This window comes from Gobio gobio (genome assembly GCF_949357685.1).
Source record: "Gobio gobio genome assembly, chromosome: 10".
Classification (NCBI taxonomy): Eukaryota; Metazoa; Chordata; class Actinopteri; order Cypriniformes; family Gobionidae; genus Gobio; species Gobio gobio.
In genome coordinates, this window is record NC_137116.1 from 20,342,548 (window position 1) to 20,369,781 (window position 27,234).

The 27,234-nt window shown below is 39.6% G+C and overlaps 1 protein-coding gene across 1 annotated transcript in view; it reads left to right on the forward strand.

The window, feature by feature from the left end:
* Window positions 1–27,234, forward strand: part of mtor (mechanistic target of rapamycin kinase) — a 479,149-nt gene that overhangs the window by 275,078 nt on the left and 176,837 nt on the right. Inside the window, exons 29-30 of the mRNA XM_079827620.1 lie at window positions 12,293–12,368; window positions 14,244–14,383. Coding sequence (XP_079683746.1) covers window positions 12,293–12,368; window positions 14,244–14,383 — 216 coding nt within the window. The remainder of the gene's footprint in view (window positions 1–12,292; window positions 12,369–14,243; window positions 14,384–27,234) is intronic.

The window sequence follows — 27,234 nt, forward strand, 5'->3', positions numbered from 1 at the left end:
TTAGCTTTTTTTCGTGTCTTGTTAAACACTCGAACTGTCAAATTCACACACACAGATATGTCAAAATGGCTGTCTTGATGAGTATTCATGTAAACACAGTTGATTATGCTTTAAGTGAACGATATCAGTTGGGGAAAGAAACCGAATGCGTGTCAATAGGATCCGTGCATTAGGTCTTAAAGTGACAGCCTGCTAATACAGTAAACCTGCCGCTGTCTGTCAAAAAACAAAAGAAAAAGAGAACATCACTCAGTGCTCATGGCTGAATAACCTTTGTAGCTTGATTATGTAATAAGTTTAAAGCCTTTTTAAGTTTTGGCTTATGTAAATTTCTACAAATGGCAATTTTTAAAGGCTATCCTATGAATGCATATAAAAAAAATGTAGAATCAAATCGAATTAATGGAATCACATCAAATTTTAATCGTCTCAAATCAAATCGTTCTGAATTTGCCAAAAAACGCTCTTGAATTTAATAAAAAACCTATGAATCGTGAATCTAATTGATACGCTGTCTACTCAAAGATTCACAGCCCTACAAAATATGCATATATATTCATATATTTATAATGTGGGCTAATGGCTTCAACAGAAACATTCTATCGATTAACAATCTCGTAGCTCACAGCAAGTCTGTCTTTAAAGGCTTACAATTTATCGTTAAAGGAACACGCCAACTTTTTGGGACTTTGGCTTATTAACTGTATTCCCCAGAGTTAGATAAGTCCATACATACCATTCTCATCTCCGTGCGGGCCATAACTCTGTCTGACCCCCCCCCCCCCCCCCCCCCCAGCACAAAGACTGGAGGTATATGGCTCCAGCTTGCCTACTGCTCAATAAGTGACAAAATAATGCCAACATTTTCCTATTTACATGTTGTGATGTATATAGTCACAGTGTGTACAAATAACAAGGTAACATGAGACACAGCCATCTTATAAATGTATACATACTGGGAACTATATTCTCAGAAGGCGCAGTACTGCTCTACTTCTGAGGAGTGATTTGCTCGTAGCACTTGAGAAGCAGCGTTGTTACTTCCGTCAACAAAACCAGCGTGACTAGGTAGCTGTTTTTGCACAACCCACAGACAAAAATTAAAACTGCCCATCCCCCCTCCAATTCATTAGCAAGGTAAATGCTACAGTCCAGAGAACGTCAGACAGAATTATGGCACGCACGGAGATGAGAATGGTATGTATGGACTTACCTAAATCTGGGGAATACAGTTAATAACAGTTAAGTTTCTGGAACCCGACTGTTGCACTCTATTGTTCTCTGATGAGTCCATCTTCACTTAATGTCTTTCCTGGGAGAATTACGATTTGTAGAAGCCCCAAAAAGGCTTACCACCTGGACTGTTGCACCAGTGTCACGTAGTGACCTCTGGCCACTGTTCTGCAAGAGGAATGGCTCTAAATCCATCTGGCCAATGTGCAGCACTTATATCTGTCATTCCCAGGAAGTATTGATGCTGTATTGGCCCTACACCATACTAATAAATTATTGTGGTCTGTTGTGAACTTTTGTTTCTTGAAGTAGAGACCAGGAGAACTTGGATAGGTTTTTCAGCAGGATTCTTTATTGAGAAAAACGTGCTGTCTTTCCGCTGAGGTCATCAAATCTAACTAAAGGAGTTGTACATTGTAATTCATCTACATTTCAGGGGGAGGGATTATACCACAGGGGAGGAGACACTCTGAACAATGCAATGCAAATGTTGTATAGGTAAAAGAACACACCCTACATAACTGTGTCACCCGTCCAGATTCAATCAGCATAACAGTGTCATTCAAATGCATAGATGCTAATCCAATCACTTGGGGGCTCCAAGAGCCATTAAAGACAAATGGTGCTCATTTTACTTACAATGAAGAGACCAGGAAACTGGCCTGGAAGATTTGTATAGCAGACTAATTCATCTGATATCATCATTTTTACCTTAAATGCTAAATGCAATGTACTTTCTTAAATTTGTAATCCCACAATTCCCCCTTTGAGAATTCTAATAACTCTCACATAATACAAATTTAAACCTTCATCAGTCCATTCTGTATCTTATGTTTGTTAACATAAGCCCCATCTTCTAGTCATGTAACTTGGAAAAAGTTACAGGCACATATCACTGTTTCTGTGTTGATTGTCTGTAGTGACGAATGACATGCTGACACAGAAACAAACATGCCACTAGGGTCCGTGTAGTTCATTACGGGTAATGTTCTTTTGTGGTTGGAACAGTCCTTGTGAGTCATTTGTTGACCTAACAGGTTTCCGAACCACCGTCTTTGTTGGTGGTAGGAGCTGAATTATGTAGCAACCAGGGTGCACCTGCCATTGAATTGGCTGAGGAGGATGTTATATACAGACGTTCCTCCCATCATGTGCCACCCATGGGATTCCTGCTCCTACTGAAGGCAGGTGTGGCATGCAAACGTTCTTTCCAGCAAACAAGGTGTTTCTTGACATATTCATCAGCTCTAAGAATATGTTGTTTCTGCATATGTTGTGAGTCTACACTTTGTGCGATGTCCATGATGAGTAGTAGCAAGGCAATCTTGATAATGTTGATGGAAGACTGAAGTTCCCGTAGGTGATTCTCTGCGTTGTGTAATATCATTTTTTTGTTTCGTTTTTTTTTTTCTTGACAGTTGACTCAGTTGTGTGTCTAGTTGTCCTTCAGAGGTTGTGGCTTCATACGCAGGTGAGGATCAGTGCGTATGGGTCTAGTTGTCCTTCAGAGGTTGTGGCTTCATACGCAGGTGAGAAAGTCTGCATATGGGTCTGGGGACAGCCATCAAGTGGTATCTGCACAGATTAAGAACGAAAAACAAATGACAACAGAGCAGTATTTGTTCTAAAAGACCGCAAACATCAGGGTTGTCTCATCTGTTCAATCGGAGTCTGCTATTGTTGTTTCTTCTTTCCCTATTTCTTAATTCCTGCGACACCTAAAGAACAATGAGGAAAGGATGGGCTAGTGAATGGGGAAAGGCCTATAAGGAAGTCATCACCGCAGGGTTTGCCCCCGAAGCTTATTGCATTTGGTTCTTTCCTGGGCTCCTCACTGTTCCGTGTCCAATCCTATCCCTGTTGGTGGGGGAACAACTTTACCGTGTGACACATGACTCCAGGTTTTCCTTCCCTGACACAACACTGCAGCTGCTGTAATGTTACCTTCAATCACTTGAGCTGAAACATCAACAAACAACTCCAATTCTGCATTCTCAATGGGAGTTTCTGCTATTTCATTCGTAGCTGCGTATGTAAGCGTAACATAATCATGAGTCATTTCATCCTCTAACAAAACTTCAGTCATTGCAGACATACATGAGGATGGGTTCATGACTGGTGCAAGCTGTAAAACAATGTTCGGGGCTGTGACGCTAAATTTCACTGAATCAACAGGCACATCAGATACTGATTGAATGGCTACATCTGTTTCAAAGAAAGCTTGCAAGTCAGGATAAACGTTATCAGGCTGACTAGCTTCATTCACATCAGTTTTCTCTGCAGCTTTGTTGCGGTTCAATTCCTTTAGTCAAAGATGCTACTCTAGCACAGAGTTCTTTGTTCTGTTTCTCTAGCTCTGAGATATGCTGAGACTGTTGTCTAGCTAGCGCTAAACCAAATTCTCTGTGACAACAAATAATGCCTTTCACATTGTTCTTGCAAATACATGCTCCTAAAACTTTTTTACATTCATCAATCGACAAAGTCTTGTCTGGATGGATCTCATATTTCTGCATTAGTTCTTGCCTAATTTTCTCTGTGACAATTAAATTCATCTGCACTCCTAACTCTGATTTGAAATCACTGTCTGTCCACAAAGGAGCTGCGAGACCACCTTTTTCATTTGTGGGGGTCAGTCTAGCATTCTTTCTAAACATTTTTGAATTTCTTTGTTACCACACACTCACAAACACTGACTTCTCTGATCAACAAACTTGTTAACACAGCTCAACTATTGTTAACTTTCTTTGGCAAAAAACAGAGGACAACACAAATATGAACTAAATGCTAATCTTCCCTGCCTAAAACAGAGGCAAAACAATTATTAGCACGTTATGCTAACCTTCTCTATGAAGAGGCAAAACAATTATTAGCACGTTATGCTAACCTTCTCTATGAAGAGGCAAACAACTTCCCTGCTTGAAAACAGAGAATAACTCATCTCTAAAACAAACCTTTTAGAGGATAACTTAGTTAACCAAACCCTACAGCTGTCTGATAACTCTTCCCTGGCGGCACAGAGGATACAACATTTGTACTGGTCTTAGGTTCTTTTGGATTAGAGAGCAGCACTCACCACAACCCTTGGTTGAGAGAAACATTCGGTCTGGAAATCTTTGTTCAGCTGGAAGTTTCGCTCTGGATTCCAGTCTGGAACGTAGGCAGATCTTTATCTTTGAGCTTGAAGTTTCAATCTGGATTTCAGGTGAGGAAGCTGGACCTCTATCCGGGTCACAGGGCACCATCTGTTGTGAACTCTATCTGGGTCACAGGGCACCATCTGTTGTGAACTTCTTTTGTTTCTTGAAGTATAGACCAGGAGAACTTGGATAGGTTTTTCAGCAGGATTCTTTATTGAGAAAAACGTGCTGTCTTTCCGCTGAGGTCATCAAGTCTTGTCTAAAGGAGTTGTACATTGTAATTTATCTACATTTCAGGAGGAGGGATTATACAGCAGGGGAGGAGACACTCTGAACAATACAATGCAAATGTTGTATAGGTAAAAGGACACCCTACATAACTGTGTCACCCGTCCAGATTCAATCAGCATAACAGTGTCATTCAAATGCATAGATGCTAATCCAATCACTCGGGGGCTCCAAGAGCCATTAAAGACAAATGGTGCTCATTTTACTTACAATGAAGAGACCAGGAAACTGGCCTGGAAGATTTGTATAGCAGACTATTCATCTGATATCATCATTTTTACCTTAACCTGTTAGCCTTCACCCCCGCTTTTGAAAAAATCCTAAGAAATGGCATAATAAGACTAAAACCGTTACAGTTAATGATTCCTTTGCACTAAAATCATAAGTATGGCGTCATTTGAAGGCAGACACATGGCAGTTTACTGTAAATTCAAAATTATAATTATTTTCATAATCAAAAATAGCTATAAGCTTCAAAGTTTTGTAAAGTTATTAGAAATATATTTGTATGAAATATCTTTATGAAAATAAAATTGAAGTTGGCATTTTAGCAATCTAGAAGTGCACTACAGCTGAAGCCACATGTCTGACCATGTTATATTTCAAATCTGAAGATGATAAGTCTAAAACTCTAAATTTTATTAAATGTTTTTCAAGATCATGTCAAATGATTTTATTTTGAGATTTCTCTAAAATGTTAACTGATGTTTATTGCCTTCTCTTCTGAGCTACCATTCAGTTTATTGTCTCTATTGTTTTGAGGTGCAAACTGCCCATTCAGTTTCATTCTCCCCAGAACACTTTCACACCCCTCTGGTCTGGTTATGGCTAGTTATCTTATTCTTTTGTCTTCATTGTAATCACTGACGACTCTCTATTCAAACTGTTCTATTCAAACCTCATTTATGATCAAACTTCTCACTTCACCTTCTAAAGTGCCTCAAATGCCGTTGTTGACAATAGAAACATTTCAGTTGGTTTTTCATTTCAGTCTATTCAAAATTATTAATAAAAATAACGTATTTGCCCAGGTGGCAGGTGCATTGGCTAGCTAGCATGTTAGCTTAGCACACAATCAAAATACAATAAAGATTAAAACTATTTTTGTTCTCCAAAATGACTTTATATCACAAGTGGGATGTTTTAAATAACCTTCTGTGGTCTCATTTGGCTTCGGTAAAAAAATCTGACAGAAAATATATCATTTTACAATATTTTGCATATTGAAAAAAGCTATGTCGAATAGCATTGCATTATAAATATAATCTATTATGAATACACCCAACATGGTATAAAGAACACAGACAAACCATACATCATCGCGACTATGACACATGGTATCTTCTTCGTCTGTCTGTACCATATATGGACTACATGTGCACAGAGCGGCCTCCGGCTGCCAGTATGAATTGAAAACAACACATAAGAGTCTCCGTCGCTCATGAATAGGCTACATCTGCGCATTTTGAGGAAGTATTGAATAAAAAATACTCCTCTGTTTAGAAATTTGACACAGACATAGGAGAATCTATCAATATTTCTCCTCATCTGCACACTTTTGAACTAAAAGCCCTGAGGGATGTTGATTTGTTGCGAGTCTTCGTGAGGAGAATAGAGGAGTTTTTTTATGAATGAGATCAGCTGAGGCTCATATTACAATCAAACTGACGCGGTACTGACGCGGTTTTCATATTCATAACTCCTGACACATATTAACAAATTACTGTCACTATAAGACTTTGAGAATAAAACAGAGGTAAAAAATGGAAGCTTGACTCTTAGATCTTTTAAATGATGTATAGATTGTCATGGTAATTACTTACATCTGACGTTCATTTGAGCTAATTTAAACAAATAAAGCTTGAGGACGAATGCATCCTCAATCCGGTTAAGAGGCATTGCTAAATGCAATGTACTTTCTTAAATTTGTAATCCCACAGTGTAAAACCCTGTGTTTCAGTTTCATTGTCCAACCTCTGTAGCTGTCCTGTAGGAGTTAAAACACCATCTGTGGGTAAGGAAAACTCTGTCCTCCACAAACATTTTTTATTTTATTTGCCAAAAATAGCTGACTGAACGTAACACCTTTTGCTTAACATTAAATCAATTTTGTTTATATAGCCAAATAACACTAATCACAAACAACATCCATTCATTTTTGTGCAGCACTTGAAAATACTGCTTCTCTTTCCAGTAAATAAAGGTCTAAAGTTTTATAATAAAGTATTCAATTATTATTAAAAAATTCAATATCTGATTGTAATTTCTTAACGTCTGTCAGGAAATCTTATGCATCCACTGGGAGAATAAAAAGTCCTGGAAAATACAGATTTTCTTACTTCAAATTTCTTTAGAGAAAAGTATTATTTTTACCCAAAATAGGGTAAAGTTATAATATTTCTTATTTCTACTCTATTTTTTGATAAAAATTAATGCAGCCTTGGTGAGCATAAGAGACTTCTTTCAAAGACATAAATATCCCTTCCATAACTTTTAATCTGTAGTGGGCATGCAGCAAACTATGTTGTATAATGGTTTTATTGTATATTTGAATCATTTTGAAAGAACTCTTTGTCTGAGCTGTATCAGAGCACAATGTTTCCAATTAACACAAAAAAATGTGTTGGATACATTATATTATGAGTTTACGTTACATTTCAGGAGACTTTGTGTTGACAGGTGAAGAAAGTTCACTATGTTGCAGTTTGGTATTGCAAAATAAAGTGGGGAAAATAATCTCATATGGTAGGCCCTTTGAACCACTTTAATATCCTTAAGAGAATCAATATCAGGCTTTTAGGAAAAAAGGAAAAGCAGATCAGGGATATTGGAATCCCATCTAAGAGAGGTCAACCTATCTGAAAGCTCTTCAGTTAAGCAGGGCTTTGCTTTTCTGAATTAGGGATTAAGTAAATATTTATTCCATGTGGAGTTGTCTTGCTTGTGAAGGACCAAACACTTTGTTTCATGATTGCTTTATGATTGTGGTTCCAGTTTTTAATGAGTAGCAGATCTGGAAACAATTTCGATTGGTTTCTTTGGTTTTAAAAAAGGTGCTTCTGGACTATAGTCTGTGTACTAGAGAACCATCATAAAAATTATAATAAAAGTCAAGTGGCACAGGACTATAACGCTAGCACCAAAGTAGGTGTTTTACATTTAAGTGAAGACCAGAAACGTGTTTCATTACGGTCAGTAATCCTGTAGAATTATGCTTGAATGATGTGGCATTGAATTCTGAATTGTTTGTATTCGTTGCAAACAGTAGAGCAGCTCATTGTCATGGCCACGGCTGCGTGTCCTGCCCAAAATACTGCCTTCAATATTTTCAAATAAAATGTAAGTGTCACTTAGTCAACAGTACTGCTCATTTGATTCAAGGAACACTGCTCATGGATTCGAGGAACACTGCTCATCAGATGAAAATATCATATGAAAAGTTAATGCAGGATTTAAAACGTTTTTACAAGACATGAGGGCACAAATTTAGTAGAAAAAGTTTCTTTGACAAAAACTTTATTTTTATTTTTAGATAGTGTCATTTTACGTCGCGAGAGGTTCTGCGTTGGCTCAGTGCAGAGTAGGTTGTTATTCAATCGTGAATCAGTGTGTTTTCGGTAGTTTTTGTATTACAATTTATCATCGTCATGGTCAATTATTGTTTTTGTTGCACAAACTTCAGCCTGTCTGGACATTGAGTCCACAGGTTTCCTAACAAGAAAAAGGACGGTATTATCTTCAGTGCCTGGGTTCGTTTTGTGCAGGTGAAAAGACGGGACTTCTGCATCTGCTTGGAAAACGCGGTGTTGTGTAGCGTTCACTTTAGACTGGAGGATTATCATCTCGGCATTGGCTTGAGGGTTCTCACCATCCTTTCACGGTTCTCACGGATCACAAGAACTTAGAATACTTGAGAGAAGCCAAAAGACTCAATCCCCATCAAGCCCGGTGGGCTTTGTTCTTCACACGATTTGATTTCTCGATTTCATATCGTCCAGGAACCAGAAATGTCAAGGCTGATGTTCTGTCCTGTCTCCACGCCCCTGAGGAGGTTAGCGATGTCCCTGAACCCACCCTGCCTACTAACCTAAGCGTGAATCCTATCCAGTGATCCGTTGCATACACCAATGTCTCGACCGTCACTCCGCCAGGCTGTCCACCCAGTCATCAGTACGTTCCACGACATCAACGCACCCCACTTATCCACTCAGAAAATTAATCTCTTGACACTGGCCACCCAGGGGCCAATAACACCCTTTCGTGTCTGAAAGATAGTTTCTGGTGGCCCTACATGGCCAGGGATGTGAAATGGTTCATACAGGTATGGAAGGACTGTGCCATCTCAAAGAGTCCCCGCCATCTACCATCTGGCAAGCTCAATCCGCTGCTCGTTCCCAGTCGACCGTGGACACACCTAGGAGTGGACCTCATCACTGATCTGCCTCATCCAACGATAAAACATGCATCCTTGTAATCATCTATCGCTTTTCCAAGTCATGACGTCTGCTTTCCCTTAAAGGACTTCCGACAGCTCTAGAGACAGCGGAACTACTCTTCAACCACATCTTCAGATACGGGATACCTGAGGATATATCCCGGGTATGGAAGACATTCTTCACCCTCCTAGGTGTAACCATAAGTCTCTCCTCTGGCTAAAATCCTCAATGGAATGGGCAGACGGAAAGAACAATCCAAGAGATCGTCCGCTTCCTACAAACCTTCTGTCATGGCCACCAGAACTCTTGGAACCAGTTCCTTGGCTGGGCCGTGTACGCCCAGAATTCCCTGCGTCCCATACTGTGACAGATCTGCCAGGATCTCTCAACTGTCAACCACAGCGCACCCAGTCACCTGAGTATTATGAAGGTTCGACATTATCAGGGCCAGATAACGCTTTTATGATGTGAACATCAAAAATGGTAATCTGTTCAAAGCTAAACTCTTTGATCTTTAAGTGACTTTCTGTTTAAATAAAATCAGATGCAATGCAATGTTTGTTAAAACAATCAAGCATATGTACTTCATATTAACTGTTTAATGTTCTACCAATATGTCTTTGAGTTATTTAAGTTGTGGTTTTATCAAGGGAATAATCAGCTTTTACCTTTCTAATTTCAACTGTACATTTGTTTCGGAGCTTTCTAGAATGCATTGTCTGAACTTTGCCCAAGCAAGGATTATCCTGACCTTTAACTATATTTTTTAAAAGGTACATGCTAATTAATAATTGACATAAAAATGACATAAAGCACACTTAATATTTGGAATTAGAAAAATCTTATGCTTGTCAAATTTGGCAAGGTCTTAAAGAAAAACTTTTTCATTGAAATGTTTCATACACAGTCTAGCAACAATAAGAGTTTTTCACTTAAGTAATTTTGTATCTTTAAATACAGCGACGACACAATGATCATACAACCCCAAATCAGAAAAAGTTGGGACAGTATGGAAAACGCAAATAAATAAAAAAAGAAGTGATTTCTAAATTTACTTTGACTTGTATTTCATTACAGACAATATGAACACAAAATATTTCATGTTTTGCCTGGTCAACTTCATGTCATTTGTAAATATGCATCCTTTCCTGTCATTCAGACCTGCAACACATTTAAAAAAAAGTTGGGACAGTAAAGCATTTACCACTTTGTAATGTTGCCATTCCTTTTCACAACACTTAAAAGACGTTTAGGGACTGAAGACACCAAGTGATGAAGTGTTTCAGGTGTAATTTTGTCCCATTCTTCCTGCAAACAAGTCTTAAGGTGGGCAACAGTACGGGGTCTTCGTTGTCGCATTTTGCGCTTCAAAATGCGCCACACATTCTCTATTGGAGACAGGTCGGGACTGCAGGCAGGCCAGTCAAGTACCCGTACCCTCTTCCTCCGCAGCCAGGACTTTGTAATGTGTGCAGAATGTGGTTTTGCATTGTCTTGTTGAAATATGCATGGACGTCCCTGGAAAAGATGTCTTCTTGAAGGCAGCATATTATGCTCCAAAATCTCTGTACTTTTCAGCATTAATGGTGCCTTCACAGAAGTGCAAGTGCAAAAGCACTGACACAACCCCATACCATGACAGACCCTGGCTTTTGGACTTGTTGCTGGTAACAGTCTGGATGATCCTTTTCCTCTTTGGTCCGGAGCACACGGCGTACATTCCTCCCAAAAAATACCTGTAATACTGATTCATCTGACCACAGTACACGTTTCCACTGTGTGATGGTCCATCCCAGATGCCTCCGAGCCCAGAGAAGTCGACGGCGCTTCTGGACACTGTTAACATAGGGCTTCCTTTTGGCACAGTACAGTTTTAACTGGCATTTGTAGATGTAACTACGTATTGTGGTACTTGACAAAAGTTTGCCAAAGTAGTCCTGAGCCCATTTGGTGATATCGCTTATAGATTAATGACGATTCTTGATGCAGTGCCGCCTGAGGGATTGGAGATCACGGTTGTTCAGCTTAGGCTTGCGCCCTTGTCCTTAACGCACTGAAATTCCTCTAGATTCCTTGAATCTTTTAATTATGTTATGCACTGTTGAATGTGAAATATCCAAATCTCTTCCTATCTTTCTTTGAGGAACATTGCTTTTAAACATTTCAATAATTTTCTCACGTATTTGTTGGCAAACTGGCGATCCTCGGCCCATCTTTGCTCCTAAAGGATTAGACCTTTCTTGGATGCTGCTTTTGTATCGAATTATAATTACAATCACCTGTTGATATCACCTGTTTCAAAGCACATCATTATTTAACCATTTTACCTCATTACTAGCCCTAAATTGCTCCTGTCCCAACTTTTTTTGAAATGTGTTGCAGGTCTGAATGACAGGAAAGGATGCATATTTACAAATGACATGTAGTTGACCAGACAAAACATGAAATATTTTGTGTTCATATTGTCTGTAATGAAATACAAGTCAAAGTAAATTTAGAAATCACTTCTTTTTTTATTTATTTGCGTTTTCCATACTGTCCCAACTTTTTCTGATTTGGGGTTGTATAATATCATGTAGATGTCCTCATACACACAGTTCATTCCCAAAAGGAGTAGAGCTGGTAGAATCATTTGTATAGCAATTATAGGTAGCATTGTCTTTTTAGTCCATAGTATTGAAATTTAATTATTGTGAATTAACATTGATATCAAAGTTTTACGAATTTACATTGCAAATTGCAAAACACAAGTTTTGTTTAAGGACAAAATGTACTTATCCATCTAATCAAATCATTTTATGAACTTTAGAGTTACATTTAAGACTATACTAATTCCAAAAGTCTCTGAATGGGTCTATTCCAGGCATCCTCAAATAGTGGACCGCGGACTGGTTCTGGACCCTGGCTGGGTTCCAACTGGACTGCGATACAAACTGCAACTGTAGCACCATTTTACCATTTGTCAAAACAACTTGGAACTTTAATTGAATACCCCTGGTCTATACTTCATACTGTAGTATAGTCATACATTGTACACATACAGAGTATGTGTTTTGGGCTCTTTTATTTATTTTATTTATTTTAATTGTTGTTTACAGCTAACCTAAACTTCTATCCATTATTATATTTGCAGTATTTGAATAGATTTTGAGTGTTTCTGTACTAAAATATTGCAATATCTTTCTCTTTTTTTAGCATCAATAATAAACTTCAACAGCCAGAGGCCGCATCTGGAGTGCTTGAGTATGCCATGAAACATTTTGGAGAACTGGTAAGAGCTTTAAACCCTCATTAATCTGTTTATTATTCATGTATTAACTACATAAGATGAGCCCTTGGGTGAATTTCACAAAGCCTGTGAAGATAGGTCATATGTCACCAAAAAAAAAAAATATCGTCATGTCAAAAAAATCGTAGCAATTTGTTTATTTTCATCTGAAAGTCATATTGTAATAGCTAAGCCTTTTTTGTGTGTAATATATTTTAAAATGTTGAAATTTTTGATAAAACAGGAAAACAAGTCAGCTCGCCAGTATGGCATATTTTTGGATTGTATAAGTCTGACCGTCGTCCCTACCAAGACTGGTTATACCACAAACTTGTTTTACCAGCCATGTTTACTTTCGTCTGGCTCCGTAGCGCGAGCCTCCACTGACAGCGTGCGCATTCGGACAGCTGCTGTGTGTACATCGGCTGTACACTCATTATTGCGGTGCAAAGTGGGATAGAATGAGTGCACTCAATAACGTCCACTGTGGTTTCGGACACCACTACAAATGGCTGTCCCCTCAAATAATGCCCTATTTAAAGGTAGAGGGGACGATTTTTTGACTCTGACTGTATCAGTGCCTTATGACAGCATCTAAACGGTAACGTTAACAGTTACAAAGAAATAACGGAGGCACTGCACCTTAATGTTACGAGATAACTGTTAAGTGTTCATTGTGATTTTAGACTTGTGTTTATATTTTAATTATTTGAGTGTTTTCCATGGTTGTGTTTACATTTCTGCCTTTATAACTGAGTGGATTATAATCAGAGGAAGGTTAAGTTTAAAATAAAAATGTTAAAATGTGAAATATTTTTCTCCTGGTCCTTATTTTAAATGGGTCATAAAACATATCAATAATTATCGATATCGACCGATATGAAACACTTATATCGTGATAGCCTACAGTTTTCAGCCATATCGCCCAGCCCTACAATGGTCCCACAATGGGACTAGACTATAATGTCTAAAATGTCTGTGTATCCAGCATACTGTATACAGTAGTCCAAATGCAAAAGGTCAAAGAAAACTCTAAATGAAAAGCATGTTACAGTACACTCAACAAAATGTATGCAACTGCAAAATCAAAGTCAATGAGAGATGCATTCTGCCTCAGCATCACGTCTTCATGTTGGGTCCAGCCTGTGGACTTCGTCCACATCACAGTCAATGTTGTCTCTTGCCAGGCAAAGGAACAAAAACCTCTAATGTGCTGGATCCAGCCTTGACAACACTGTCCACATCTTGCTCTTTCTCGTCCACCTCCTCTTACACATACTCTTCCTCTTCTCCTTATTAGATTGTATCCATCCATTGTCCATATCAATATTCCGTGCACCTGTGTCACTTGTGTACTCCGAGCTGGCTTATATTTTGTAGAGCTGGTTTGATCACATCCTTAGAAACAAATATGAACAATTGAGCAAATGTGCAAACGATGACAACTGTGTTGTAGTTGTGTTTAACTTTTGCCACTTTTGTTTATCGTTTTGCGATGTGCATCACAGTGCAAAATTTGTTTTACTGAGTGAGAATGTTTTTAGGGTTTTGTAAAAAAGAATGCATGAGATTTTCAAATGGTGTCTAACTGCCTGAACTTGTTTAAGGTTTTGTAGAAAGTAATTTATTCGACAAATGGGGTTAAGCTGTAGAATTTGGTTCAGAGAATGGGGTCTGTATGTAAACGTAATGTCTGTAAACTGTAATTTGGGTTCTTGAGGTAGCACTTTCATCCCCCTCCCCTCTAAAATAAATTTTAGTCCCTGATGTTTCTAAATGCTCCCTTTAGGAATGATATGACGTGTGCTCTGTCTGAACTTTTGGTTAATTTTAATTATTTCTATCATTCATCCTTTTATATTTTGTCCTCCTCTACAGGAGATTCAGGCCACCTGGTACGAGAAACTTCATGAGTGGGAAGATGCTCTGGTGGCCTATGATAAAAAAATTGACATGAACAAAGATGATCCGGAGCTAATTCTTGGTCGTATGAGATGTCTGGAAGCGCTAGGCGAATGGTATGTACATATAACATAACTTGTCAGTTTTTGAAGTGTTTTTTGTGGAATTTTCATTTGTCAGTTCATGCATGTCATTTATACATTTTGTTCCAGGATAAATTTGATGAATACACCCCTTTTTCAGACAGTTTTATGTAATCCCATTGTTATTGAAGGTAAATGTTTATGTTTAGTGACTAGATAGGATGGACTGGTCCATGTTTCTAAGCAGGCAGCTTGTAGTGCTGTTAGATGTTACCCAGATCAGTGTTTTCCCTACAATGTATTCAGCAGCGGCGCAGTAATATCACGACATTTACTTACACACTGTAAAAGCACAATAGCCAACGTCATCTTGAAATTGTTTTCTGAAAGTCTTGACTAAGTTAAGTGCATGAAATCCTCCCTTAGCCTCTCATTATTCAGGACATGTAGGCCATACAAGCATTACAAGCCGAAGACAAGACCCATACGTTCTGAATATTAAGGCTACATTAGCCCCTTTTACATGCACACTTTTTTGTCATTCCGATTGAAAGATTCGGTGGACAGTTTACATGAGACATTATCTAAACCGATCTGGTGTTTACATGTGCTAACGCTTTCAATCTGAATCATTTTGTGACATGCGCGCAGTTTGTCTGCTGCATCAGATTCGTAACGTTGCCAGTTAGTAACTGCGACATTCATGGATCAATAGTTCTGTGTATGTAATTTTTATATTTATTTTTTTTTCTGTAGGCGGTCAACTTTATTTGTATAGCGCTTTTAACAATGCAGATTGTTTCAAAGCAGCTTTACAGTGTTAAACAGGAAAATAATGCAACAGAATTTTATTCAGCCGTATAGCCATTCCGGAGAAAAACGGTGATGTCATCAGTTCATTTCAATTATCATACAGTGACAGTGTTGGCTTTAGATCAGTAATTTAGTTTATATGGTTAATTTAGTTTAATAATTAGATTTATTTGGATATTTAGTTGAAAAATGTATTAAATGGATATTTAAATGAAAAATGTCCCCAACTGAGCAAGCCAAGCCAGAGGCAACAGTGGCATAGGCGTCGATTTCGGGGGGGACGGGGGGGACGCGTACCCACCAGATTTCGTCATGAGTCCTTTTGTACCCACCACTTTTTTTTATTTTTTTTTTAAACCTCGAGTTCAATTTTGCGGTGAAGCATTGCTGACACACACATATTATTTTTTCCACTCAATTGTGTCGTAATAACGATATCTTATGTCGTTTTAACTACATCTTTTCTCATAATAACGAGATCTTATGTCGTTTTAACGACATCTTTTGTTGTAAAAACGTTTGAAAAGCAGAAGCAAGCTCCGTAAAATAGGCTCTTCCGCTGCCTGTATCAGTGGCAGTGCCCATAACACGAAATTGTTGTAATGGATTGATGTAGCCTAAGCCTATACAGTTCTTAACAGCCATGGGTAGCAGGTGCCATGGACGGACCGCTCATGATTTAGCGTAATGACGGACCCCGGTGCAGCCACAAATATCATAATTATCTATAGGCTAGGCCTACTGTAATTGAGACATTCAAGAAATGTATTAAAAAGAAAGACGCTTTCAGCCTTACTCAAATTAGAGCCCTACATTTCTGCCCGAGCCCGACGGGCCCCGACTTTTTTACGCCCTAGGGCCGGGCTCCGGGCCAATTTTCCAGTCATAGCCTACCTCAGACGCGGGCCGGGCTTCGGGCTTTTTTAGGCTATAGGACGGCGCTATGCAACATGCATCGCCGCAAATGAGTAAAGCAAGCCAACACGCAAACTGCCACAAGTGAAACTGAAAATAAGCTAAGTTTTAGATGCTCAAAAGCACAATCATCTTCATTAAAATTAATGAGACTAAATGCTCTTACCAGTGTTTAGGTCGCTCGTTCTCATAATGCGGTCTTTGATGTTGAAAAGAGCTGATGAATAAAACACTCATATCGGTTGATTTCGTTGACATGAACTCCGTTAAATGTGCATATAGCACGGGAATTGAAGATCGGATATATATTCATTTCGCGGAGAGGTGTAGCCTAAGGTAAGACAACCAGCTTGTTTTTTTATTTTTAATTAAATGTTTAGATTGTGTAGCCCGTTTTGTTTGCGCGCGCCGTTGCGATCTGCCTGCCTCATCTTGTCAAAAATGCCTTTTTACTGTGATGGTGGTGATAATAGGCTAAAGGTTTAAACGATGCTTTAAGTGTTTTTTATGGATTTAATAAGCAAGACAAGTCAAGTGTTGATTTCAGAGGCTAAAGTGTTGGGTTAACTCACTGTCGGCCGCTGGCCGCTTGGTCGTCACTTTAAAAAGCAAAAACTTTAGTTTACCAAACATTAAATGCTTTAAACATTTTTCTAATTTAACTTAGCCTAATAAAGAAACAAAACGAAATATATCCACTTTGACATTAAAAACAAAACTGAACTATTTTAATGGCTGTAACTAATGTGTAATAGGGAGGATAAAAAAAAACACGGGCTCCAGTGGGACTCTGATAATGAAGTGGGAAAAAAAATTGCAAAAATGAAAAATATTAAAGAATTCGCGGGGCGCTTTCGTCGGCATGAGTAGGCTATAAGGCCCACAATATGTCTCTCATCTGACATTTTTATTTATTTACATTATAAGCTGCAGGACATAGTCTTTCAAAACATGACCTGCGCGAAAGAGAAAAAAAAATGTACCCAGCACTTCTGAAAATGCACTTCTGAATGCGTCTCTGTCCCCAGCACATTTCAAACCAAACTGACGCCCATGAACAGTGGCAAGGAAACCAAAACCCCATCAGGTGACCTAATGGAGAAAAATAAACCTTGGGAGAAACCAGGCTCAGTCGAGTTGCCAGTTCTCCTCTGGCCAATTAACAAGCAGTGTATGATTATTATTCTGGCAATTTTACAGGTCAGAGGTCATAATAGATCGGAATATTCGAAAGATCGGAGGCAACATGCCGGAGACGGGTTTATTGAGGATGTTGTGTTGATTAAATAATTATTAAAGTGCAATATTCGAAGGATCGGAGGCAACACGCCGGAGACGGGTTTATTGAGGATGACATATCAATTTAAAAATTATTAAATTGTAATATTCGAACAATCGGAGTCATCACGCCGGAGACGGGTTCATTGAGGATGCAGTGTTGACGAGTCTAATTGACACGGTCTCTGCAGACACTTCAGGGTCATGCGTTGGTCATGTCTGGGCGCAGGTCCACCATCTGATTTGGATTAAGGTTATTATATTTTTGCATTTTTAAATTAGTTTTTATTTTATTATCGTTTTCAATTCTGCTACAAATTTCAGTTTAGTTTTAGTTAGTTTTATAAATAGTTTTGCTAGTTTTAGTTTAGTTTTTATTTTGTGATCACATTTCTATTTAGTTTTTATATATTTCGTTTCAATTTTAGTTTTAGTAATTATAGTTTAGCTAGTTACCAGAACGAAGTGTAAAGACCAAATCAAGATTTTTAATTTCAGCGAAGTTTAATGTTTGCACAGATTAGAGTTAACTCTTATGCAGACATCTTAATAACAATAATAAAATAATGGAATACAGATTATTTTATTTAATACCAAGTCAGCATCTAAGGCTATATTCAAAAACTTTTCATGCATAATCTTACTAAATAAGTCCTTAAGTGAAATAACTTGATAAAAGAGCATTCTTGTTTTAACCCAGGACAGTCCAACAAAATATGTTTAACGGAGAGGGGAATCTTACAAAACATGCATGAAGTTGGGTCTTCACCTTTAAGAGTCAAACTTTGACCTATAAGACAAACAATGGTCTGAGATTGAACAAAGAACCAAATAAATGCAATGTAAAAAATCTAAAAGTAAAAATGATAAATTCCAGACAAAGTAGTACAATGTAGGCTAGCAGTGTGACCACAGCTAAAGTCATCTGACTACAGCCAACACAAATTGTTGTGAAGACAGTGTGATTAAATAATGAAGTGTATATGCTGTGTGTGTGTGTGTGTCCTGGTATTCCCTACTTTGTGGGGAAATGTCTCCACACGGACAATAATATTATTAGTAGTAAATGATTTGTAAAAACAATGATAACACCTTTGAGCCTGTCAATATTTTGCGAACATGAAATCTCCAACACGCAGTAGTAACGTTACTAGTAGTTGCTGTTGCACCTGCGTCTCTCGTCGCGAATGAAACATTATTCTAAAAGCAGTGAGCTTAAGTTATAAGAAGTTCAACGTGCGTCTCATTACCATGTGTCATTTCCCATTTCACTGCTACGAACGCATTCTTTGTGAGCAGCTGCTTAGGACTTATAGGACTTAGTTCACTGCACGCGTCACATCACAGGACAGCGGTTAATCTCCTCAGCTCACTTCACGCGCAGTAGCGCCATATACAGACACTCCCTCAACCGCCACAGGTCAGATTTTCCGCCACAGTAAAGATAGCTTATTAATTACAAAAACTATTATTTATTTTTGCTAATTATTATTTTATTTCAGTTAGTTTTTCAGTAAGAGTTGTTAGTTTCATTTAGTTTGAGTTTTTCATTTATTATGATTTCTTAATTTTATTTCAGTTTACGAAAATGTTTTTTGACCAATAGTTTGTCTTAGTTTCAGTTTTCGTTTACGAAAATAACCTTGATCTGGATTCGGCCCGGATCCGGCTGACTGCAGTTAACCTCGGGATAAAACAGAGAGACTATGATTAGCGTAGATGCCATTCTTCTGATGATGTGACGAGTACATCAGGTGTTATGGGAAGTGTTCCCGGTTCCGGCTGACCTAATTAATGCAGCCTAACAATCATTTAATTGAAAAAGTGTTTTATGTGTATGCCATAGAAAAGAGATGTGTTTTTAGTCTAGATTTAAACTGACAGAGTGTGTCTGCTTCCCGTACAATGTTAGGAAGACCGTTCCAGAGTTTAGGTGCTAAATAGGAAAAGGATTGACCGCCTGCAGTTGATTTCAATATTCTCTGTATTATCAACTGGCCAGAATTTTGAGACCGCAGTAGACGTGATGGAGTATAATGTGTTAAGAGCTCGCTCAAGTACTGGGGAGCTAAACCATTTAGTGCTTTGTAAGTAATAAGCAAGATTTTAAAATGTATGCAATGTTTAATTGGCAGCCAGTGCAGTGTTGACAGAACTGGGCTAATATGGTCACACTTACTGGTTCTAGTAACTCGAGCTGCTGCGTTTTGGACCAGGTGGAGTTTGTTTATTAAGCTAGCAGGGCAACCACCCAGTAGATCATTACAATAATCTAGCCTTGAGGTCATGAACGCATGAACTAACTGTTCAGCATTTTGCATTTAGAGCATGTGCCGTAATTTAGATATTTTTTTCAAGTTGGTAGAATGCAATTTTACAGATGCTAGAAACGTGGCTTTCAAACGAAAGATTGGTATCAAAGAGCGCACCCAGGTTCCTCACTGACGACGAGGACTTGACAGAGCAGCCATCAAGTGTTAGACAGTATTCTAGGTTACTACTTGTGGAGCTTTTTTGTCCAATTATTAAAAATTCATTTTTTTCTGAATTGAGTTGCAGAAAATTACTGGTCATCCAATGTTTTATATCAGCTATGCATTCCGTTAATCTTGTGAATTGGTAAGTTTCTTCAGGGCGTGAAGAAATATAGAGCTGAGTATCGTCAGCATAACAATGAAAACTAACGCCATGCTTCCTAATGATATCTCCCAGTGGTAGCATGTACAGGGTGAAAAGCAACGGTCGTAGCACTGAGCTCTGCGGTACTCCATACTGAACTTGTGATCGGTGTGACATCTCTTTATTTACTGCTACAAACTGATAACGGTCACATAGGTATGATTTAAACCATGACAAAGCAATTCCACTAATGCCTACATTATTTTCGAGTCTATTCAAAAGAATGTTGTGGTCGATAGTATCGAATGCAGCGCTAAGATTGAGTAACACTAATAGAGAGATACAGCCACGATCGGATGATAAGAGTAAATCATTTGTAACTCTGATGAGAGCAGTCTCAGTACTATGATACGGTCTAAATCCTGACTGTAAATTTACATTTACATTTATGCATTTAGCAGACGCTTTTATCCAAAGCGACTTACAACTTGGGGGTACAATAAGCGAATGGTCGTGAAGAGTCGAGTGAGCGCAACAAGTGCCTGAAATACTTAGTCCGTGTACATTTCTCAGTGTAGCACAGGCTAGAGTAGGGAGGGAAAGAGGAGGAGAAAGAGGAAAGGAAAGAATTATTTTTTTTTTTTTTATGAGGTTAAGTGCTCATGGAAGAGATGAGTTTTTAGTTGACTTTTGAATGTTGTCAACGAATCAGCATTTCGGATGGCGGTGGGCAGATCGTTACACCAGCTTGGAACGTTGAATGAAAATGTTCTGGAAAGGGATTTTTTGCCTCTCTGTGATGGTACCACAAGCCTTCGCTCCTTAGCTGAACGAAGGCTTCTGGTGGGGGTGTGGATTTGTAGAATCGAGTCAAAGTATGCAGGAGCTGAGCGCGTGGTGGATCTGTAGGCAAGCGTCAGCGCCTTAAACTTGATGCGAGCAGCGAGTGGTAACCAGTGTAGAGAGATGAAGAGTGGTGTGACGTGGGTCCTTTTGGGCTCATTGAAGACCAGACGTGCCGCTGCATTCTGGATCATTCGAAGTGTTTGGATCGCACAAGAGGGGAGTCCAGCCAGAAGCGCATTGCAGTAGTCAAGTCTAGAAATAACCAGGGCCTGGACAAGAAGCTGTGTTGCGTGTTCTGTTAGGAACGGTCTGATCTTCCTGATGTTGTAGAGCGCAAACCTGCATGAGCGAGCTGTCTTAGCAATGTGTTCTCTGAAGGACAACTGGTCATCAAATGTAACTCCAAGATTTCTGACTGATTTTGAAGGGGAGATCAGGGATGTACCTAGCTGGATGGTGAAGTCATGTTGCATAGTGGGACTGGCGGGAAAGATGAGGAACTCAGTCTTTGCCAGGTTGAGCTGTAGGTGATTTTTACTCATCCATGCAGAGATGTCAGCCAGACAGCTGGAGATTCGTGCAGCTACTGTGGGGTCGTCTGGTTGGAATGAAAGGTAGAGCTGAGTGTCATCAGCATAGCAGTGATATGAGAAGCCATGTGCCTGTATGATGGGACCTAATGAAGTAGTGTAAATGGAGAAAAGGAGAGGTCCAAGCACTGAGCCCTGAGGAAACCCCGTGGTCAGTTGATGCGCTTGGGATTCCTCTCCTCTCCAGGCAACCTTGAAGGACCTACTTGTGAGATGATAAGATTCAAACCAATGGAGCGGAGTCCCTGTGATGCCCAGTGATGAGAGGGTGGACAGAAGAATCTGATGATTGACCGTGTCAAAGGCAGCAGATAGATCAAGGAGGACGAGGACTGATGATTTGGACTCAGCTTTAGCTATCCGCAGGGCTTCGGTGACGAACAGTAATGCAGTCTCTGTGGAGTGGCCCCTTTTGAAACCGGATTGGTTAGTGTCTAGCTGATTATTCTGTGAGAGGAAGGATGAAACCTGGTTGAAAACAACTCGTTCATGAGTTTTTGCTATGAATGGCAGGAGAGAGACAGGTCTGTAGTTATCAATGAGTGATGCGTTTAAAGTGGGTTTCTAAAGCAGTGGAGTTACCCGAGCCTGTTTGAAAGTGGTAGGGAAAGTGCCAGTGCAGAGCGATGTGTTGATGATGTGTGTGAGTGCTGGTAGGAGAGTAGGAGAGATGGCTTGAAGGAGGTGTGAGGGAATGGGATCGAGAGGACAGGTGGTAGGATGGCTGGAGAGGAGAAGTTTAGATACTTCGGCCTCAGTGAGTGTGGAAAATGAGGAGAGAGTATGTTCGGTCGTGGAAGTGGCTGATCTAAAATCGACAGTGCCCGCGTCAACACATCGCTCTGCACTGGCACTTTCCCTACCACTTTCAAACAGGCTCTGGTAACTCCACTGCTTTAGAAACCCACTTTAAACGCATCACTCATTGATAACTACAGACCTGTCTCTCTCCTGCCATTCATAGCAAAAACTCATGAACGAGTTGTTTTCAACCAGGTTTCATCAGTTCTCAGGGGCTGATAGTTGTAGTTTTGTTTTTGAAGAATTGTGCAAAGTCGTCTGGAGATAGGGAGGTGGTGGAGGAGGACAGAGCAGAGAGTTGAATGTTCTGAATAATGTGCGTGAGTTTGAAGTGGTGCTGATTTTGTTTTGGAAATAAGAAGATTTAGCTGAATGTACTTCATCTGAGAAGGATGAGAGCAAAAATTGATACTTAGCTAGATCAGATGGGTGATTTGATTTATGCCATTTCCTCTCTGCTGCCCTGAGTATCGTCCGGTGTTCACGAATAACATCAGATAACCAAGGGTTAGAGGGAGTAGCTCGTGCTGGCCTAAAAGAAAGGGGGCAGATATTGTCTAGACATGAAGTTAAAGTGGAGCATAAAGTGTCAGTTGCAGTGTTAACGTCCATAGAAGAGAATTGTGTGGATGAGGGAAGGGAGGATGACAGAGCAGAGGAGAGATGAGAAGGAGAGAGTGAGCGCAGGTTTCACCTGAAAGTAACTGGTGGAGGAACTGGTGGTGTGTGAGTAGTAAGTTGAAGATTAAATGTGATGAAAAAGTGATCTGAGATGTGTAGAGGTTTGACCAAAATGCTGTCAGTAGAGCAGCTGCGTGTGTAAATGAGGTCCAGATGGTTACCAGATTTGTGGGTATGTGAAGTGATGAGGCGTTTGAGATCGAATGAAGCTAGGAGGGTGTGGAAATCTGAAGCATAGGATTTGTCCAGGTGAATGTTGAAGTCGCCGAGTACTATGAGTGGGCAGCCATCCTCTGGAAATGAGGACAGCAGAACATCTAGTTCATGGACAAAGGTGGTCAGTGGACCTGGGGTGCGGTAAATGACTACAATATGTATTTTAGTGGGAGTTGTAAGCGTTATAGCATGATATTCAAATGTGTTGTTATTGCAAAGAGCTGTGTGAGATGAGTATTTCCAATTGTTAGAAATGAGAAGACCTGTGCCCCCACCCCTCCCAGTCTGGCGAGGGGTGTGGGAGAAAGAGAAGTTATTAGAGAGAGCAGCAGGTGTTGCTGAGTCTTCTGGACGGATCCAGGTCTCAGTCAAGGCCAGGATTTTGAGAGCGGATTGAGTGGCAAAGGCAGGAATGAAGTCAGCTTTATTGACAGCTGACTGACAATTCCATAGCCCCACAGAAAAAGAAAGAGCAGGAGGGGCATTAGAGGAGGAGGGAACAGGACGTAGATTAGCAGTGTTGGAGTGGACGCACATGGTTAGAGAGAGGAAAGGAAGATGAAAGGAGAAGAATGAAGATAACTAGGTGCCTTATCGGAGTCGTTGCCTCGGAGGAGTCGCGCAGAGGAAGAGTCGAATACAGATGTCTTTACCCGCGTCGGTCTTCACACGCGGAGGCTGAAACGCGGGCTGAACGCTTCCGCGCCAGCTATGGAACGCTCGTTAAATAGAACCTATTCGTTGCTGAGTGAGATCAGCTGGCTCAGATAATTACACTTCAACGCGCAGATGATAGGCCGTGAATGGCTTTAAATCAATACCAATTTATGCCTGGATATAGGCAACTTAAGTGCAAAGCTCTCTCGGTAATAACAGAGTCCAATCTTATTCAAATGCAATTTTGCAATTTGCTATGGCAGTAATAAAAATGCTAAAAACCACACAGAACGAAATATAATATTAGTAGGAGAATCCAGCTACTACTTTGAGTCGTGCAACAGGACTAAAGAATATGTTCAAACTTACATGCGCGCTCAGCCGACCTGCTTCAAAAGCCGTTCGCTTGCCCGGAAATCCTCACACATAATTTCTTTCTAAAAAGGAACATAATTGTGAAGACACTGCCTTTTCAAGTATTTTTGACAGAAAGGGTAGATTTGAGATTGGCCTATAATTGACTAATATAGGATCAAGTTGCGTTTTTTTAATAAGTGGTTTAATAATAGCCAACTTAAAAGTTTTCGGTACATATCCTAATGACAAAGATGAATTAATGATATTAAGAAGAGGATATATGACCTCTGGTAGCATCTCTTTTAATAGCCTAGTCGGTACAGGGTCAAGCATACATGTTGTTGATTTTGATGATTTAATGAGTTTAGCCAATTCTTCTTCTCCTATAGCAGTGAATGAGTGTAATTTTTCTTCAGTGACACTACAATGCTCTGTCTGATGTGATACTGAAGTAGACGGCTGCATGGTTAAAATTTTCTTCCTAATATTATCAATCTTACATGTAAAGAAGTTCATAAAGTCATTACTGCTGTGCTGTTTACAAACATCAGAAGTTGAAGCTTTATTTTTGGTTAATTTAGCTACTGTATTGAATAAATACCTAGGGTTGTGTTTGTTTTCTTCCAAGAGAGGCGAGAAATAAACAGATCTAGCAGTTTTTACGGCCTTTCTGTATGCGATCATGCACTCTTTCCACGAATTACGAAAGACCTTTAGTTTTGTTTTCTTCCAGCTGCGCTCCATTTTTCTGGCTGCTGTTTTAAGGGCCCGAGTGTGCTCGTTGTACCACGGCGTTGGACATCAGTGCCAAAGAGACATGAATAACTGTCGTTTTTTTATCATTCAGGCAAGTGTTATTCATCATTATAATCTGTTAAGTTTCTATTTTTTTTTAGTACAGTCACAATAAAAACAAATTGTTGTGCTTTTTGCAAAATAAAGAAATCAAACATGATGCGCGATCAGCAGCCTCTCTGTCAAAGTCGTTCATTCAGATAGTCTTCAGAAAATGACCTCTAAATTAGTGAATACTTGTCTCACAAACATGAGACATATGACAAGCAGCGGTTCCCAAACTTTTTTTCCTGCGCACCCCCTTCTATGTCCCAACCGGGTTGGCGCACCCCCAATGCCCACTTCAAAAAAAAAAAGAAAAAAAACGCAACAAAGCTTTGTTTTATCGCCATATAAAGACTCATGTTTAATCATGCGCAAATAACCAGAACACGCATGACAATAACAACATCAACAAAGTTTCAATGTAATGCAACAAAGCTACGCACAAGCTTCCACTTTTAAGAGGATGAGTGACAGACACAGGCTCAGTAACAGAAAGCACGGTTATTTTCAGCCGCGTTATGCTGCGTTCACACCAAATGCGGATAGAGCGTCTGGCGCGAGTGATTTCAATGTTAAGTCAATGGAAAGGCGCGTTGACGGGCGTCTGGAGGTCCCGTGGCGCGGAAGGCGCGTTTTGCACGGCGCGAAGGACGCGAATCCGCCTCATTCGCGGGTCCAGTTCGCGCAAATGACGCGAATTGAGAGTATTTCGCGATACGCACGTTACACGCGAGTGGTGCTTTTTGTGCATTCACGCGTTTAAAGCAAATTCGTGTCTGACGCCCGAGTTGAAAATTTTTTACTTTGCTGTCAATTCGCGCAGCGTTAACCAATCAGGAGCCTGCTCGCTGCGGTCACGTGGTAAAGTGACGTGATGTGAAACCCTGCATAATTTAAAAATACTACTATTGTGTCACAAAACGTAGTTTTAAGACTTTTTCAGGTGAGAATGTGGTTGTTTAAAGCTCAAATCTGTGGTTTATTTATAAAGAGAGCGCCTATTTAAAAAAAATTATCTTGTGTTTTTGGAGTTGTGAGACTCCAACTTTGCTTAAAAAAATGTAAGGTGCTTTTGACTTAAATTCGGGCAATCTGTATCGCCGATCCAAGTGAAGCCCAGACCCAGATAATTGTCATCATATTTCCTTCTTTTTTTCCCCGTCTGGTGTTCACCCTCATCACCTCTTTTTTGCCATCTCTTTCCCTCCTCTTCGGTTTCCTCCGGCGCATCTTCTGACTCCCGCTCATTTTTTTTCTCTATTCTCTCCGTCTCTGTTGCCTCCAAATCCTCACTCTCTCTTGGTCCCTCTCCTCCTTCGTGACTAACAACTTTATCATAAGACGTCCCACTTGACAGTTTCCCTGATTTCAGCCAGTTAAGCATATTTATAATATATATATATATGGAATGAATTAAACGAGTTGGCACGCATATAGCCTAGCCTGCAGTGCATAAAAGAAGAAAAGTGCGTAGAAGACATCATCTTCTACGTTTCTATCAAAAACTAATAAATTATAGTTTTTTTTTTTATTTAAAATAAAAGCGATTACAAAGGAAATGTTTACTGTTCATTTTTTTTTATTGTATGGAAAACCCCATTAAAAAAACAGACCGCCATTACATTTTTCCTCTCGCGCACCCCCTGGTGGCAGCTCCACACTTTGGGAATCCCTGGTCTAAAGAAATGCTGAAATGTCAGGTTTTAAACACTGTAAACCAAATCAAAAACAATTATCTGTGTTTATGTAATCCGTTTGAGAGCAGAGAGATGTTAGTCGCTCCTGAGCGGCTCATTATACACTAATGTGACCACGCCCACGAAGCGCGCGCTCTATTGAGATTCAAATACTGAGGCTCCGGAGGCGACGCCCACAGACACATTAGCTCAAACAAACACATCAAGTACTGCATTCCTACTTCAACTACATCGTTTTGAGACACGTTTAATAATCCTGGAATAATTCTCCATGAAAAGCTGTTCATTTCTGAAAGCAACTGATTCCACCGCTGTGTGTAAGTAGGCTAAGTTTACTCTGTAAGCATCTGTGAACATTAAACGCAAAAACCTGCGCAAGGACGCACTAAAGCATTCTTTGTTTAAATTAGCTCAAAATTACTGTCAGATGTAAGTAATTACCTTGACAAACTATACATCATTTAAAAGATCTAAGACTCAAGCTTCCATTTTTGACCTATGTTTTATTCTCAAAGTCATAGTGACCGTAATTTGTTAATGTGTCAGGAGTTATGAATATGAAAACCATGTCGGT